Source organism: Falco biarmicus, chromosome 2, assembly GCF_023638135.1.
Source record: "Falco biarmicus isolate bFalBia1 chromosome 2, bFalBia1.pri, whole genome shotgun sequence".
NCBI lineage: Eukaryota > Metazoa > Chordata > Aves > Falconiformes > Falconidae > Falco > Falco biarmicus.
Genome location: NC_079289.1, coordinates 22,458,409 through 22,473,419, shown reverse-complemented (window position 1 = coordinate 22,473,419; position 15,011 = coordinate 22,458,409). Strand labels below are relative to the sequence as shown.

At 43.7% G+C, this 15,011-nt stretch overlaps 1 protein-coding gene across 5 annotated transcripts in view; it reads right to left on the bottom strand.

The window, feature by feature from the left end:
* CDK8 (cyclin dependent kinase 8) overlaps window positions 1-14,050 on the bottom strand; it is an 83,728-nt gene extending 69,678 nt beyond the window's left edge. The window contains exon 1 of one of the 5 annotated variants that reach the window (XM_056328070.1): window positions 13,637-14,050. In XM_056328070.1, coding sequence (XP_056184045.1) covers window positions 13,637-13,764 — 128 coding nt within the window. In that variant the 5' untranslated portion in view covers window positions 13,765-14,050. The remainder of the gene's footprint in view (window positions 1-13,636) is intronic. The other 4 variants (XM_056328071.1, XM_056328069.1, XM_056328075.1 and 1 more) reach the window with 4 other exon arrangements.
* Window positions 14,051-15,011: the final 961 nt, after the last annotated feature.

Genomic DNA, 15,011 nt, shown 5'->3' with positions numbered 1-15,011 from the left:
GGGACAATTTAAACCACTGGGTTATACTGTGTAGTTACTAACTTGCTTGTTTCATTCTTGAACTCCTTCAGATGTGCCAATCTTGCCAACTGCTCTTCAGTTTGTCCAAATAGCCCCTTCCCCAAACACTGCAATTTAAGACAAAACCCCAATGCGATCCTTCACCTCCAATTCTTTCTTTCACAATGCATAGACAAAACCACCGTTTTTCTCTTGCTGTCATTTCATCTTCTCAACACTCCTTTTATAGGTCAGCGGTGCTCTGGTTCTACAGATAGCATTGTGCTACTGATGCATCAGAAAAAGAGGGAGAAAAAGGACAATTAATTTCCTGCTCTTTTCAAATAGTTTCTCAAGGTGGGGGGAGCTCATGTGTGTGTTTCTGAGGGCTTACATGGGGAGGAGGTTGCCAGGGAGGCTCTCACACTAGTTTTACAGGTAGCCTACTGTCACTTACCTTCTATTTCTATATTCATCATTCATAGAAGACAATTTTTCAAAGAATATATCTTCACTCCCAAGGGTTTCCTTTACTATTTCATCATGACACAATTTTTTTAATTGACAGTTTTACATTATGTCTTCATGACTGATACATACTCACCGAGAACCCCGCAAAGCTTCAAAAATGGTTCCCAAGCAGCTTGCAACGTTTCACCTTCTTGGCTCTCTTTTAGCTTTAAGCAGCTATCACCTCCCTTTTTTTCTTTTTTAACTGCAGTTAAGTGGTACTTCAAGCAGATTTCTTAACTTTGTTTAGATTCAGCATCCCTCCAGGAGAAAGGTACAAACCATGTTTGTCACAAACATCCCTCAGCAGTAACAGTTTAAATCTGCTCTTTCATCCTACCACAGGCCAAGTCTCAAGTCAATCCTCCCATTGCTAGTGCCCTGACTAGCTGTTTCGGTAAATAGCTATGCACCGTCCCAAAGTTCCATCTTGGCATCTCTCCCTGACATCTACTTAATAACCCATTCATTGCTGTATTTTCTGCTTTGTAGCCTCCTGATCTCACACACATAGGCAAACTAGTTACGCAGACGGAAACGCAGTCCTAATGCTATTTTTCTTCCTTACACGTGCCTGCAATTCTACCCATAGAGCTTTCAGTGTTGCAATAGCTTCTCTTTTTTTGACTCTTTCAGTATCTGACACTCATGTGCCAGTCATATAAGCTTCCAGCTGAGCTTTTCTAAAACTGAAATAATATGTAACAGTGACTGGTGCTGTTAGCACATTTACTTGTGAAGGGTTTTTTTTGTTCAATGCTGCTTAAACAGGATTGACATTCACCCAAAAAGAAAAGAGACATTTTGAATGCCAAGCAGTTCAAGTACAAGAAGTTAGGTAAGATTCAAATTACACTTGTGGACAAAGTTGCCGCCCTGCTATCTTGAAGTCCACCCAAGTACAGCTTGCTCCAGTTGCTTTCGTTATGCTCCAGGCCTTGCACAGTAGTTCTGTGAGAACAACAGAGTTGATGAAACCTTACTTTCCAAGGCTTCATTGTGAGATTTTTCCAACGTCTGAATGCAAACCGTAATCGAAAGTACACTGCAGTTAGGGCTCCCCCTCACAGAGTAAGGCTATGCCCCTCCCAGAAAGCGCATCTTGGCCAGAAACACAAGGTAGAATCAGAGGTTTGCTGCAATTCAGACCATTTCGTATTCCAAGTTCTCAGCCGCAGGTACTATTCACACAGACAGCAATGAATTGAGTCTTCTTTTTTAGTGCAACTCTCAAGTGTCCTTTATTCAAATGTCAACATCTTGTATGCAAAGTGTTACAAGCACACAGAACAGAGCTTTCCCAGAAAAACAGGCAGATTGTTTCCATGACCTTTAGTTGTGTTCTTCCCCATTTGCAAAAAGTGCATTTTTTCAAGACTAATTTTAATTTTGGATGTTTAGGCCATCATCTCTAGTTGAGAAAATCACTATGGTCTCTTGAACATTTTGTCCTTTAAAGAAAGTATCTGCAGCTTTAATCCTGGTTTGTAGTTCTTTCCCTGTAAATTCTAAACTGACTGCACAATATGGTTTGATGTACTATCACTTAACACTCAAGGTAGTTAAGACACAGTTGAAGCTATTGCCTAAACAGCAGTATCTTTTTGCTCAATTATTGCATCTAATTTTACAAAGACTGTTTGGCATCTTGATCTTCACATGCTTATGTCAGTCTTTCACTAGCATATGCAAAACACATGTAATAGGGCAAAATCAGTAGAATTCTGCCTTTTTTTTTTTTTTTTTTACAGAGAACATTCAAATTGTCTATCCAGTACCTTTCCTATATAAGCTAAGGACTTCATATGCTTCTGTACAAAATTCAATATATTCATTTAAATAGCTGTTCCTCAAATGGGAAGCCAATAATACACAAAAGTTAGCAACTAGTTCACAAGTGGCCTTGTACCTAACAAAAAATGGTAGCTATGAATAAAGCTATGCTGTAATCCCAAATGTGCTATTATGGGGGCTTGACAAGGTCTCAGAAACCATTTGTTGAGCCTCAGAGGAGACAAGAGAGAACAGCAGGCTAGCCAGCCAGAACACAAAACCCTCCTGAATGGTTATCAGCCTGCATGTAGCAGTAACATACAGCATTACTTGCCAAGCTCGCAAAGAAAAGATGGGGGGCAGCGGGGGGGAGAGGAGCATGAGAGTTAAGAGCATTGGCAGAATGAAGCCTGGAACTGAAACTTTATTCCTACCGATTCACACAAGATGGGCTTCTCTAAACTGAAGACTGCCTTACAGTGGAAGGACACCAGAAAGAAAGCAAGCCTTTTATTAGCAGAAGAGTTAAATATCTTGATGCTCCCGCCCCAGCTTCATTACCTTGCCTGAAACAATTTAGATAAATTTCATCTGTATTGAACCTTAAAAAGCACTTCCAAGACTTAACAGAGAAGGGTGAACTGATTAACATCATCTACATGAACTCAGAATCCTCAATTCTGAGTATTTTAGAACATTACAAAACAAAGTGCTGGCTTACTTTGTTAATATTTTAAACAAGAATAAGAGAGACCACCAATTATATACTGATTAAACAATCTTCACAGGCTTGCTTCGTTTCAAAATGAGAATTCTGAATGAGATTTAACATCCCTTTAGCATAGGCCGTTTTGTCATAGTTCAAATGCTTTAGATGTGGCAGTTCCTCTTCCCCCAACATATACCCAGAAAGCACATTTTCACCTCCAGTCATTTGAGCTCATCAAATCTAAGGTTCTTCATGGCAGCAGACTAGCAGAAGACATGCAGATTATTACTTTTGCAGAACACATTTACCTCACTGTAGAAGACAGCCCTAGCTGCAAGTATACTTCCAATCTGAATTTGCATTTAGACAGTGGATAATTCCACAATAAAGCCAAAAGCCTTGGGTAGGAGAAAAAAAAAAACACCAAAAAACAACAACATAACAGGTTTCATAGATGCCATTACGCCACTGTGGCTCAAGCTACATAAAGTTGCAACCAAAACTAGTGCAGCATGTGTGACTAAGACAGCAAGGCTGCAAGTCCATCTTCAATTTTCCAGTATCTCAAAAGCAGCTAGTACCTCAGATCTCTTTATACAAGGTCTGTGTACAGCCACAGCATTCTTCAGGCTTTAACAGTTTCAGAAATAAAGAGGTTATCAGTATGTGTAGCTGTAAGATTAATATTCTCTTTTTTTTCCTTAAGGTTAAGACATCTCTGATGCTTTTGCAGAAATATCCGAAAGCTGTATTTTCCACAAAGCAGTTATCACATGCAAAGAACACCAACAATATTGTTTAAAATCAGCAAAACAGTTAAGGAAGGCATCTGGATACTCATCCACTACAGGTTATTCTTTAAGAATCCACAAAAGCCAGCAAAGTTCCTGCAGAAAGATGTTAGTCTCATCACACTCACCCTTAAAAGCAAGGCAGACAACACCACCACCTTTCCTTTGTAAAACAAAGGACCAAACCTTACCCAATATAGGAAATGCCTTCTCAAAATCTGCTTTCAACCTGTTGATTAAACTGCTACTGCACTGCAAATTACCTACACTGTATTTACCACTTCCTTGCTTACCTACCTGAACTTTTGTTCTCTAAGTACACTTCCTCAAATGCACCAAGTTAGATTTATCCTTTAATGCTACTATTTTCCTCCCGCTCCCAGATTTAAGTGGCTCCTTCCAGGCCAGGTTCAGGGTTTTCCCATAATTTCTGTCAGGATTCTCAAAACTCAGTGCTGGAAACAAGAGCTGCAAGATCTGTCCTCCTGTTCCAGGAGACCTTCAGGATTGTATCCTGACTCACCTCTCCATTCCTACTCATTCCCTGTGACAGAAACCCAGTGCTGCTCTACACTGATCACTGATTTCAGACACGGGAAAGTTTCCAGCTCCATTTTTCTCCCTGTCTCCAGGCTGTTTGTTAACACAAAGAAGAATACACTGCCATAGTCGCCACCTAGTCTAGCTGTACAAACAGGTGCTTTCCCATACAGGTACTATGCCCAAGCTCTGAGCTCCTGAACCCTGCAGAGCCTCCCAGCCACCTCCACTTTTTCTTTTCTCACCTTCCCCTAAAGGACAACTTAGCTCCAAGTTCACCTCCTCTTCCTTAACAGTGCACAGCCCACAGCATCCACCACTTTTCAGTGGACCCAAAACCTGCACATACTCTGCACTACCATCCCAGAAGCAGACAGCGTAGTACATCATTCCTAGCATGCCACTGGACACCTTTTGATATCTAAGGACAACTCATGTTTGTCTCTCACCTCCAGCACTTGCTTCAGCGCAGAATGTCACCCCCACATCCACTCTTTTGGGCACCATTGATGACTACGCAGCCTTTATGTGGGTAGGCAAGGAAATGGAGCAGTCTGTTCTGCCCTGAGGTTCCCTCTGAATTTTTCAGAGGTTTGTAGACACAGACAGGATACAAAACCCGACAGGAATCATACTCTAAGTGACTGAAAAATGTAACACAACAGTTCGCAGCACACTGCAGCAGTCTATCAAAAATGTTTTTCCTTACAGAGAAGTACCTGCATAAGAGCCCATTTTTAGCACATACAAGAGGACAATTAAATAAAAAACACACAAGCACCAACTCTCCTACAATTTGCTTTCAGTCGTGACATTCTACAGTCATTGATGTTTATCAGCCGTTTCCATTTTGTTCTTTTTGTATTAGCTTAATGTGGCATTAGGTTTGACACTGCAAACAGAGTTTTATAATACATGTAGGAGTCTAGAGGGAAAAGAACTATTTGGGAAGCTTCAATTGTCTGTCTGTAACCAACAGCACCTTCATTTTAAAAACCTGAACCACTTCTTATAATCTCCCAACAGAAGACACTACCAGACCGCTCAGTTATTTATGACTTTCCCTCCACCCACCCCCAATCAGCATACTCTTATGTGAGCATCACTGCAACAAATAACTCGCATTTCTGCTGCTTCCAACGCAGCCATAAAAGGAAGCTAGAGAAGTCCACTTACCACTCCTATTACAGACTCCTGTAGGAAAATTCACATTAACATCCCACTTTCAAATGAAAGGATGATCCTATGGAATTAAGAGCCAGAGCCAAGCTTGAAAGACAAGCTGCACAGCAAAAATACAGACATGGCAAACATCTTGTTCCAAGACACAAAAAAAACAGCACACCAGGCAAATGGCAAAGACTGAAAATAGCACAACAAAGAAGATCTTGTGAACTGCATGAGGTGTCTCCTTTCGGGGCTTGAGCCTAGCATTTCTGCTAAGGAAAAAGATACTGGTTGCCAATTGTTAGGGCCAATACTCATGACCCTGTTTAGCTGTTCTCACTAAACTAATTTTATGTTTAAAATCAAATAAAAGAAGATAACAGGAGACCACACCCTTAAGGAATAGAGCTGCACCTAATGTATTAACCACAGCAGAGGAGGGAAGGCACAGTCCACACCAGCAACCTGTGCACTGCCTCGCATGCTCGGTTCATCTGACTAGAGCAGCCCCAGTCTTCATTCCACGTAATCACAACTCCAGTGATAAGGGTCCATAGTAGAAAGAAAGAATCTTGTTCAAGAAAGCCATTGTGGGGGGTGAAGAAGTATTTTGCTTTGAAGATGTTGCTACCCAGACATTTTCAATTGATGTCATGTTCCTCATTGCCCTGCTACTTGTCTATGGAAAATGATTTTTGGTGGAATATGGAAGCATCTCGGTATTAACTGGCTATTCAGAATGATCTGCTTTTGCTATTTCAGGCACACCAATGAATGGCTTGTAAGTCAGCAAATTCAACACAGAGCCAGATTTTTGTAACTATTTTGATACTCAGAGTGGCAGAACAACCACCTTTTTATGCCAAAATAGACACACCTGGGTTGTGATCTGGAAGCACACATCACCATGGTGGCCACTGCATGCTGTTGCATGCGTATGTATTTGCCACAGACAAATCCAAGCTATTGAACCACATTATGTTTCCCTGTAGTTCCCAAATTTCAGTGTAACAAGTATTCTTAAGAAACAAGAGATTTTTTGGTTTCTGCTACAGCAGTCTGCATGTTACAGCTCTTCAGATTCCAACAGTAATAAAGGACATCTCTGTTTTGTGGTTATTGGGTTTGGGGTTTTTTTGAACTCCAAAAAGACTTTAAACCAGCAGAATCAAAGAATACCCAAGAGCTAGACTGAACATACTGCATCACAGCCATTTGGCCAAGAGCAGCATCCTCTGGTGAAATGCACCTTCTCTATAATCAGCACCCTCAAAAACTATCCCCTATTTCCCCACAAGAAATCAAGCACAGCAGTACATGCCCCAATTATTTACATATGTTATTCTAATTTATAAATCCAAGATAATAGCAGATAGAGAACTTCAGTGTTTTGCAACACTATTCTCACACCCTCCTCTCTGCACTTGCCAAAGGCTTCCGGCAGCAAAGAAACACTAACTCGTGTTTGCTGCAGGCTATTGAAAATAAATCAACACATCTGTGACAAGATAATAAAACATCACACCAAATAAAGTCCAAGGACCACAGCAGGACTCATTCAACTGTATGACCTTAAAAACTTATATAACTTGGAGCCACCTAACCAGGCAAGAAGGAAAGGAAGCAGATGGGAAGACAGTTACATGGGTGGTTTACCAGAAAAATTAAAGAGCACAACACCTCATGCAATACAGCACGCATACCTCATTATGTAGATATAGCTTAATTAGGAACTTTGTAACTACTGTGGTAATGGCTCCAAAAGAGACTCAGGGCATGTATTTTAAAAAGATAGTACCACATATTACATACATAAATAAACTCCATGGCATTTAGAAATTCCATGCTATTGTTGACATGATTCAGAAGCCAAAGGCTTGCATGCCAGCTCCACAGCTCTCGCTGCCTGCCAGCAATCTGCACCACCCCTTCCGTTCTAAACAGTTAAAATTAACACACACAAACACTGAGCAAAAAAAGAGAAAAGGAAAAAACCCTCATGTCTAGTAGACTGAGGGAAGACAATTGAAGTGAAAACTAACAGCATGTACTTCATGATATAAATTGTACAAAGGCTCAGCACAGAACTCATCACAATGCATTAAGTCCAGACGTGGTGTTCCACTGCTTGCCAAGTAAGATTTGTCACTGGACTCACTACCTCTATTTGTGGTACTCCCAAACTTATTGTACCTCTCACTAAAAATCAGTTTGACATCAACATTGACAAAATAAGTGTTCTATGATCTGACATAACTCAATATATAACCCTAACACAAACAGGAACTAATCTGGTATCAATCTTATGAAGGGCTAAACATCTAAAAAAAAAAAAAAAAAACCCTAAATTACTACAATAAAAAAAGCTAGGCTCTTCTGCATGCACCTAACAGCTTAGTCTGATCTCTAACACAGCAGCCTAACTTCCACAGCTGAAGACCATTCAACTTGTTGTAACCCTTAGTCACAAGGGACTTTTGGATAACATTACAGAACAAACACTAAGCTCTTATCTTTCTCCTTTGACAACAGATTATACAGTTTATGTACACTGCATTAAAATATTTCCTTATTTTTCAACAAAAATATTCCACATGCCTCTCTTCAAATATTGTGAAATAAAGCCAGCACCAGGATCTTACACATTACCCAAACTAATCATTATTTTAACTTAAACATGTTCTGCCTTATCTTTTTTCCTAAGGGAATCTCAATCTCTTCAGTTTCTCTTTATACAAAAATTTGAGAGAGAATCTTCATCATTCTTGCAATATTTTTTTAACCAATAAGTAGAAACTACTACATACTGTATTAGAGATTAAGGAAACCAGTAATTTACTGGACATCCACTCGCTGTCCACCATTTTGTTTCTTATATAATTCATACAGACCCTCAAGAAAACAAGGTGAATATGGATTTTATGGTTTGAAGCATACAAGAAGTCCAGCACATAAATGCATTTCAATCACAATGTATCTGTATGTCCAAATGAAGAAAACCGTCCCCCCTGCCTACAGCAATACTTCCAACACAGAACTATAATAACAAAATTTAAAAAAAAATTATCTCCAACTACACTTGTGTTTGGGATGTACATCACCCCTCACAGCTCCTGCAAGTGGCTAGGAGACAGAGCACTAGCTTTCTTACTGTTGGTTCCCCATCAACTGCGTCTCACAACTTAAGACTCTCTGAGAGATTAAGAAAAGCTTCCAAAGCACCAGGAGATGTTACTATAGTTCGAGACCTTCAATTTTATCTTTTTTTTTGTTGTAATTAAAAAATTAGATATTGCCTAACAGTGACATTCAATAGTTTCTTATTCTCATCCAAACCACATCAGATTAAACAGGAAAAATGAATATTTGGAAACAGTCCAAATTGCCACTGAAACAGCTTTGTCCCACAAAATTGGCTTCTCTCTCAGATTTCAGACTATAGCTGTATCATAAAAACAGAAGGGAGAAGAAAGTGAACAAAAGGAAGCAGTGCAAGACCAAAGCCATTAAAACTGGGTACTGCTTCGGCAACAGCACATGACCAGCACATGTTGCCAGCTCCAGGAGAGCATGTACCTGGTGTGTTGCACCAGCCGGGCTGCCGGGCTTGCACAAGCAGCACCTAGTGTCCTGCCACCTTGGTCTGCCTGTACCTGGCACTCAGTTCCTAGTGAGCTTTGAAGGTGCTTGATCCAGTCAAAAAAAAAAATTTAACAAAATCTGTATGATAGTCTAACAAACTAAAATCTGCTGGCATATTTTCCAAGCCCAGCACAAGTCAGATAGGTATGTTTAGTAACTGGGTTGAGCAATGTTTCTCCAGGAGGACCCAAGTGGCATGCAAAGCAGCTTTTGTGAAGGAAACAACTGACATTTTCTAGACCAAATAAAAAAAAAAAAAAATTAAACTATCCTACCACCACTAGAGACAAGCAACTGTTTATCTGAAGACTGATGTTCCACGTGCCATACCTACATTCCCTTCCCACTGTCCGCCGTTAAGAGTCTACTGCCTTCTTGTACACCTTCCCACTATAAAAATAAACGCCATCAATTCACATACAGTTTGTTCCAAACAGGTTTTAGAGCCCACTGCAGGTACCGCACTGATTAAAAAAAAACCAAAAAAACAGCACCATTCAATAAGAAGCCCGGAAGATTCACCCACAGATTTAAAAATAAGAGGGATTAAAATCAACACTTGAGAACAGAATGTAGTTTTGCTTTAGGCAATACACCAGGTAGAGCTCAGCTGCAATGCTTGACATGGTTACTCAGCTGATTTGATGTTTAGCTGAGTCAAGTTTGGCAACTAATATGTAAGAAACCTCCATGGAAATGCACCTGATAACCCTTTAAGACCGACCAGTCAAGACCCCAAGCCTCACCCTATGGCAAAGAGCACCACAGGGCTGGACTGGCTTTTTTGTTGGAGCAGGGCATGAAATCCTGGTCACATCCTCATCAGCTCACTAAAGCACACACCGCAGAACATCTTTCACTCACTAGAAGGATTCTCACTCCATCCATATTCCCTGGAAGACTGTCCTCCAAAACACTTCCATGTAGTTTCAATGGCATACAATGAACTTCCTACAATTAGGACACGCAGCTGCTATCTAGTTTTGAATCGCCATACTGCACCTCAGAGGCAGCTGTAAAAACAATCAAAAAAAAGGTGAACACTGCAGTCATACTAAAGACACTAGCTCCTACTACTCTTAAACTGGACTTTTATCACAGAGGGCTTTTGCATATACGTTGGCACAAACTAAATTTTTTAAGTTTAGTTCTTTTCTGTGTTTCTTCTATTCATTAGACATCCACATGAAGATGTCATTCAAGAAAAAGCTGCCACGATATTCTTAACGAAATATCTGCAGCTCTGCAACCCATTCTGCAAAGTACCCTTTTAATATACATCACAATTTTTAGACTTAAAAGATTCATGCCATTTGAAGTAAGAATTAGAATCACCTAAAGTCTGCTTTAAACTTATAACTTCAAGGGAAAAATTATGAAAATGAACTGAAAGACAGCAAACAACTTCAAATGAAAAGAAAGTTTGAGCTATATAAGCAACTAAAAAAGCAGGTTATTCATCCATTAGTACATACAATTCAGGGAATACTGAAATAATGTATGAGTATTTTTTTCAATATTTGCATATAACAGTATACAAACATTAAACTCTGTCTCACATACTCCCCGCTGCAAGATATAACATCCATCCATACATTACCATAGCTTCAGGAAAACAAAATATTATCACAATTTGCTTTTGCAATTTAATGGACTTCTTTGGGTAAAGGGATGTAAATGGAATGTTTAAGTTCAATCCCAATTCCATCCATATAATTTAGTATCACATACATACAAGTATACTATAAGCTACAAAAAGTTATAGATCTTTCCATTTTACATATTTTAGTGATTGCCCAAGGGCAACTACAGAGCATATTTAAAACAGAAATTTTTCAGATATTTGGGAGGGAAACGGGAAATACTAGGGAAAGGAGGCACTAAATGAACAGTAAGGCAAAAATAAGGAGACAGCATACATTGCTCACCTGGTTTGTTTTTTTCTGCAAACTTTAATCAAATACCATACCTTGATTCCCCCCTCACCAAGAAAAGAGATTTAAAATCACGCATACTTAAAAAACTGAGCAAATTCCACTGTAAAGCTACCTTTGAGTAACGTGATTCCAGTTTTTCTAAAATTTCTCAAAATGGCACTGCCACCAGCAACTCTAAACACACTCTTGCAAACAAGCAGGCTGACAATTTCACCAAAAATGTGTTTGACGATGTGCTTCAGCAGTATCACATCCTGAATTCCCTACACACTGCTGCGGTCCAACCTGCTGAACAGCTGCAAAAAGCCTGACACGAACATTAGAAATGTAGTCATATCTTCCAGTACCTCAATCCATTCTTCGTATTACAGGTCTCCTTATCAATGCTGAAACCAGAGCTAGCTGTGCTAGCAAAGTCAGCATCTGCATGTAAGGTGGCTTGAAGCAATAGCTTACCACACAACAGTTTATTCCCCTTCCCCTCTATCATGGTTTAAGCCCAGCTGGCAACTAACACTGCACAGCCGCTTGCTCACTTCCCCTCCATGGGATGGGGGAGAGAATCGGTGGAATCAAAGTTAAGAAAACTCACGGGCTGAGATAAAGACAGTTCAATAGGTAAAGCAGAAGCCGCACACGCAAGCAAAGCAAAACAAGGAATCCATTCCCCACTGCCCATGGGCAGGCAGGTGTTCAGCCATCCCCAGGAAAGCCGGGCTCCAGCACGCCTAATGGCTACTTGGGAAGGCAGAACAACCTAACGACGAAGTTCCCCCCTTTGCTGCTTCTTCCCTCAGCTTTACATGCTGAGCATGATGTCACAGGGTACGGAATATCCCTTTGGTCAGCTGGGTTCCGCCATCCCAGCTGTGTCCCCCTCCCAGCTTCTTGTGCACCCCCAGCCCACTCATTAGGGGGGTGGGGCAAGAGGCAGAAAAGGCCTCGGCACTGCATAAGCACTGCTCAGCAGTAGCTAACATATCTCTGTATTATCAACACCATCTTCAGCACAAACCTAAAACACAGCCCCAGACTAACTGGTATGAAGAAAATTAACTCTGTCCTGGCCAAAACTAGCACACGCTCCATCCTTTATTCCACACCGTTTACATCACGCTCAAGTACCACACTATACAATACAACCTCGTTCACCACCACCACCCTTCCCATCTTTTCAAATGATACACAAGTATCAGTCCCTTAGTCTACAGACCACCCCAGTAAAATGTCCATAAAGCGCATGTAGAATGCCCACAAATGAGCACAAAACATCCACTGAGTTCATTTAGCCCATGATTTCAGACTCCATCTGTTACAGTAAGATAAGATTCCTCCTATGAACAGTCTGAAAGCTCAAAATGTAAAATTTGAGCAGAAAAGTAGTTAGCTGACTCATATCAGCAAAAAAAAAAATTCACACTGAAGTAACTGTGCTGCAATTAATAGCAGCACCTTTAAGACAAGCCAAGGTGCAACCACTCCCATTACAACCATTCTGCAGGTAATGGCTAAAGCATTTCTAGAATTAAAGCTTATGTAAACAGAACCAGGTCGCATTCCAGCCATGACTGACCACAGCCTGCTTTAAAAGTTTTTTTTATTTTATTTATCAAATGTAAAAATAATGCTCAGACTTTTAACATACACCTTCTTTAAATGACAGCACGCAGAGCACCACCCTGATGAGACCATAACAGAAGGAAGGGATGTACTGTAAAATTTAGGACCTGTTACAAGAACAAGCCGTGCCTCTCCTGCGTCTTCTGCTCCCTACTTCCCATTGTTCTGCTGTTCAGCGAGTGATGCCATGTCACGGATGAGGGAAACCTAAATGACAGTTTGCTAGATCTTTCTTTAAAATATTTATGCAAAGAAATCCACGTACTCGGGTCTGCACCGAGAACCGGCTGCGCATAAAAGATCTTACGAAGCGTTCTAAAGCCCCAGAAGGACCAGCAGGCTTGGGCTCCTGAAGCAGCCACCAAAACCACCCAAAATGGTGACTACAAGTAATAAGTCAGGCAAAAAAGCATTAGAAAAGACAAAAAAAAAGCTAAGAATGAAACCTCGCTCTCGGAGCCCAGAGTCAGGCTGGAAGTGACTACTCGTTTACTCACAATGAAACTCCGCAAAGCGTCGTCCCCAACTACCATTTTTCCCCCAAAACCCACACGAAGCGGGCCCCAGCGTTACGCTGAGGGGGACGGGAGCGCTCGGAGCGACCGCCGGGGAGCCGGGCACAGCCCGGGAGACACACGACGGGGCTTGGCCTGGGGGGCGGGGGGGGGGGGGGCACCGGCAGCAAGCACGGCCGGGCCGAAGGGGATGGGGGGGGGGGGGGCACCGGCAGCAAGCACGGCCAGGCCGAAGGGGATGGGGGGGGGGGGCGGGCACCGGCAGCAAGCACGGCCGGGCCGGGGGGAGCACCGGCGCGGGGGGCCGGGGGACACGCAGGCCCGTGGGGCTGCTGGCGGAGGGCTGGGGGGGGGCGGCGCGGGGAAACGGGGGATGTGGGGCAGCGCGGAAAGACCGCGGCTGGGGCCGGGGCAGCCCCACGCCTCACTCACCCGTCCTTCCGTTTGGCTTTGTAGACATGCCCGTAGGTGCCCCTGCCCACCTTGCAGCCCTCGTACTCGAAAAGGTCCTCCACCCGCTCGCGCTCCCCGGTCAGCTTCACCTTGAAGTCATAGTCCATCTTCAGCACCCGCCGCGCCGCCCCGAGCCGCGCCGCGCCGAGCCGCCCCCGACCGCCGCGCACCCCGCCGCGCCCCGCCCCGCCGCGACCGGGCGGCAGCAGCAGCAGCAGCAGGAGGAGACCCCCGAGCCGCCCCGCGGACCATCCAGGGGCGGGCGGGAGGCGGCGGGGCTGCTCCCTTCCCTCCCAAGCCCCGTCCTCCGGCTGCCCGCTTCCCGCCCCGTCAGCTAGCGGCACAACAGCCGGTCTCCCGGGCGGAATACGGCGGCCGCGCTGCCGCAAAGAAACGTCGCAAACCGCGGGCACCTCCCCGACCCCGGGTGCGGCGGGCAGCGCACCACGTGGAAGGCGGCGGGCTACGACCGGCGCCGGAGCCCCGCCCCTGCCCGTCCCGGCATACCCTGCGGCTCCCGCTGTGCGCTGGGAGATGTAGTGCGGATGGGGCGGGAGCGCGCCCGCGCTGCATGCCGGGAGCTGCAGTCTGGGCGGCGCGCTGCATGCCGGGAGCTGCAGCCACTGGGGGCGTGCGGCGGAGGCCGCGGTGGCGCTGGGTACCGTGGTAGGGACTAGGGCCTCGGATAGTGGGACTAACAAAGGTCATGTGTGTGTGTGTGTGTGGTTATTCTCTGGAGCAGTCTGCCAGCACCAGCTGCAGCACGTGGTCCCCACCCGTGGGCTGCCTCGGGCCAGCACCCCAGGCCGGGCGGCTAGAGCTGGGGCGCAGGGCCCAGTGTCGGGAGTCACCACTAGCTGCGGCTGTCGTCGTTACAGGGGTCGCTTACTGTGAATATTAAGGTCTTCAGCTTACACCAGGTTGGCACAGGCAGACGCAATTGGTCCCCGCCTGCTCAACATGCCAGACGGCCTGTTACCATGGTTGTAATTAAGACGATTCCACAACTTTGGGCTAGAAACAGGCAGATGCTAATGAACTTTCTCTGCGTGGCTGCAGGACCAAATCGGGATCATGGCACCTAGTATTTCATGCAAAAGCTGTTAGGTTTAGCAAGGCCCTGGCATGTGACCAGTAACTACCTGAGCACATTCCAGTTCCTCTCTTTGGCTGACAGAGCCATAGTTAGCAACCCAACATAAAGCCAGGTAGTCATTTTATAGAACAGAGAGCTTGTAACTAAACTAAATCTATAGCAATCTCTAATTACAGCCCAGCTTTTGGCATTTTTAGTAATCATGCACATATGCTTCACGTTTCATTTCAAGAATGCAGTGTGGGTAAGTAAGTGGGC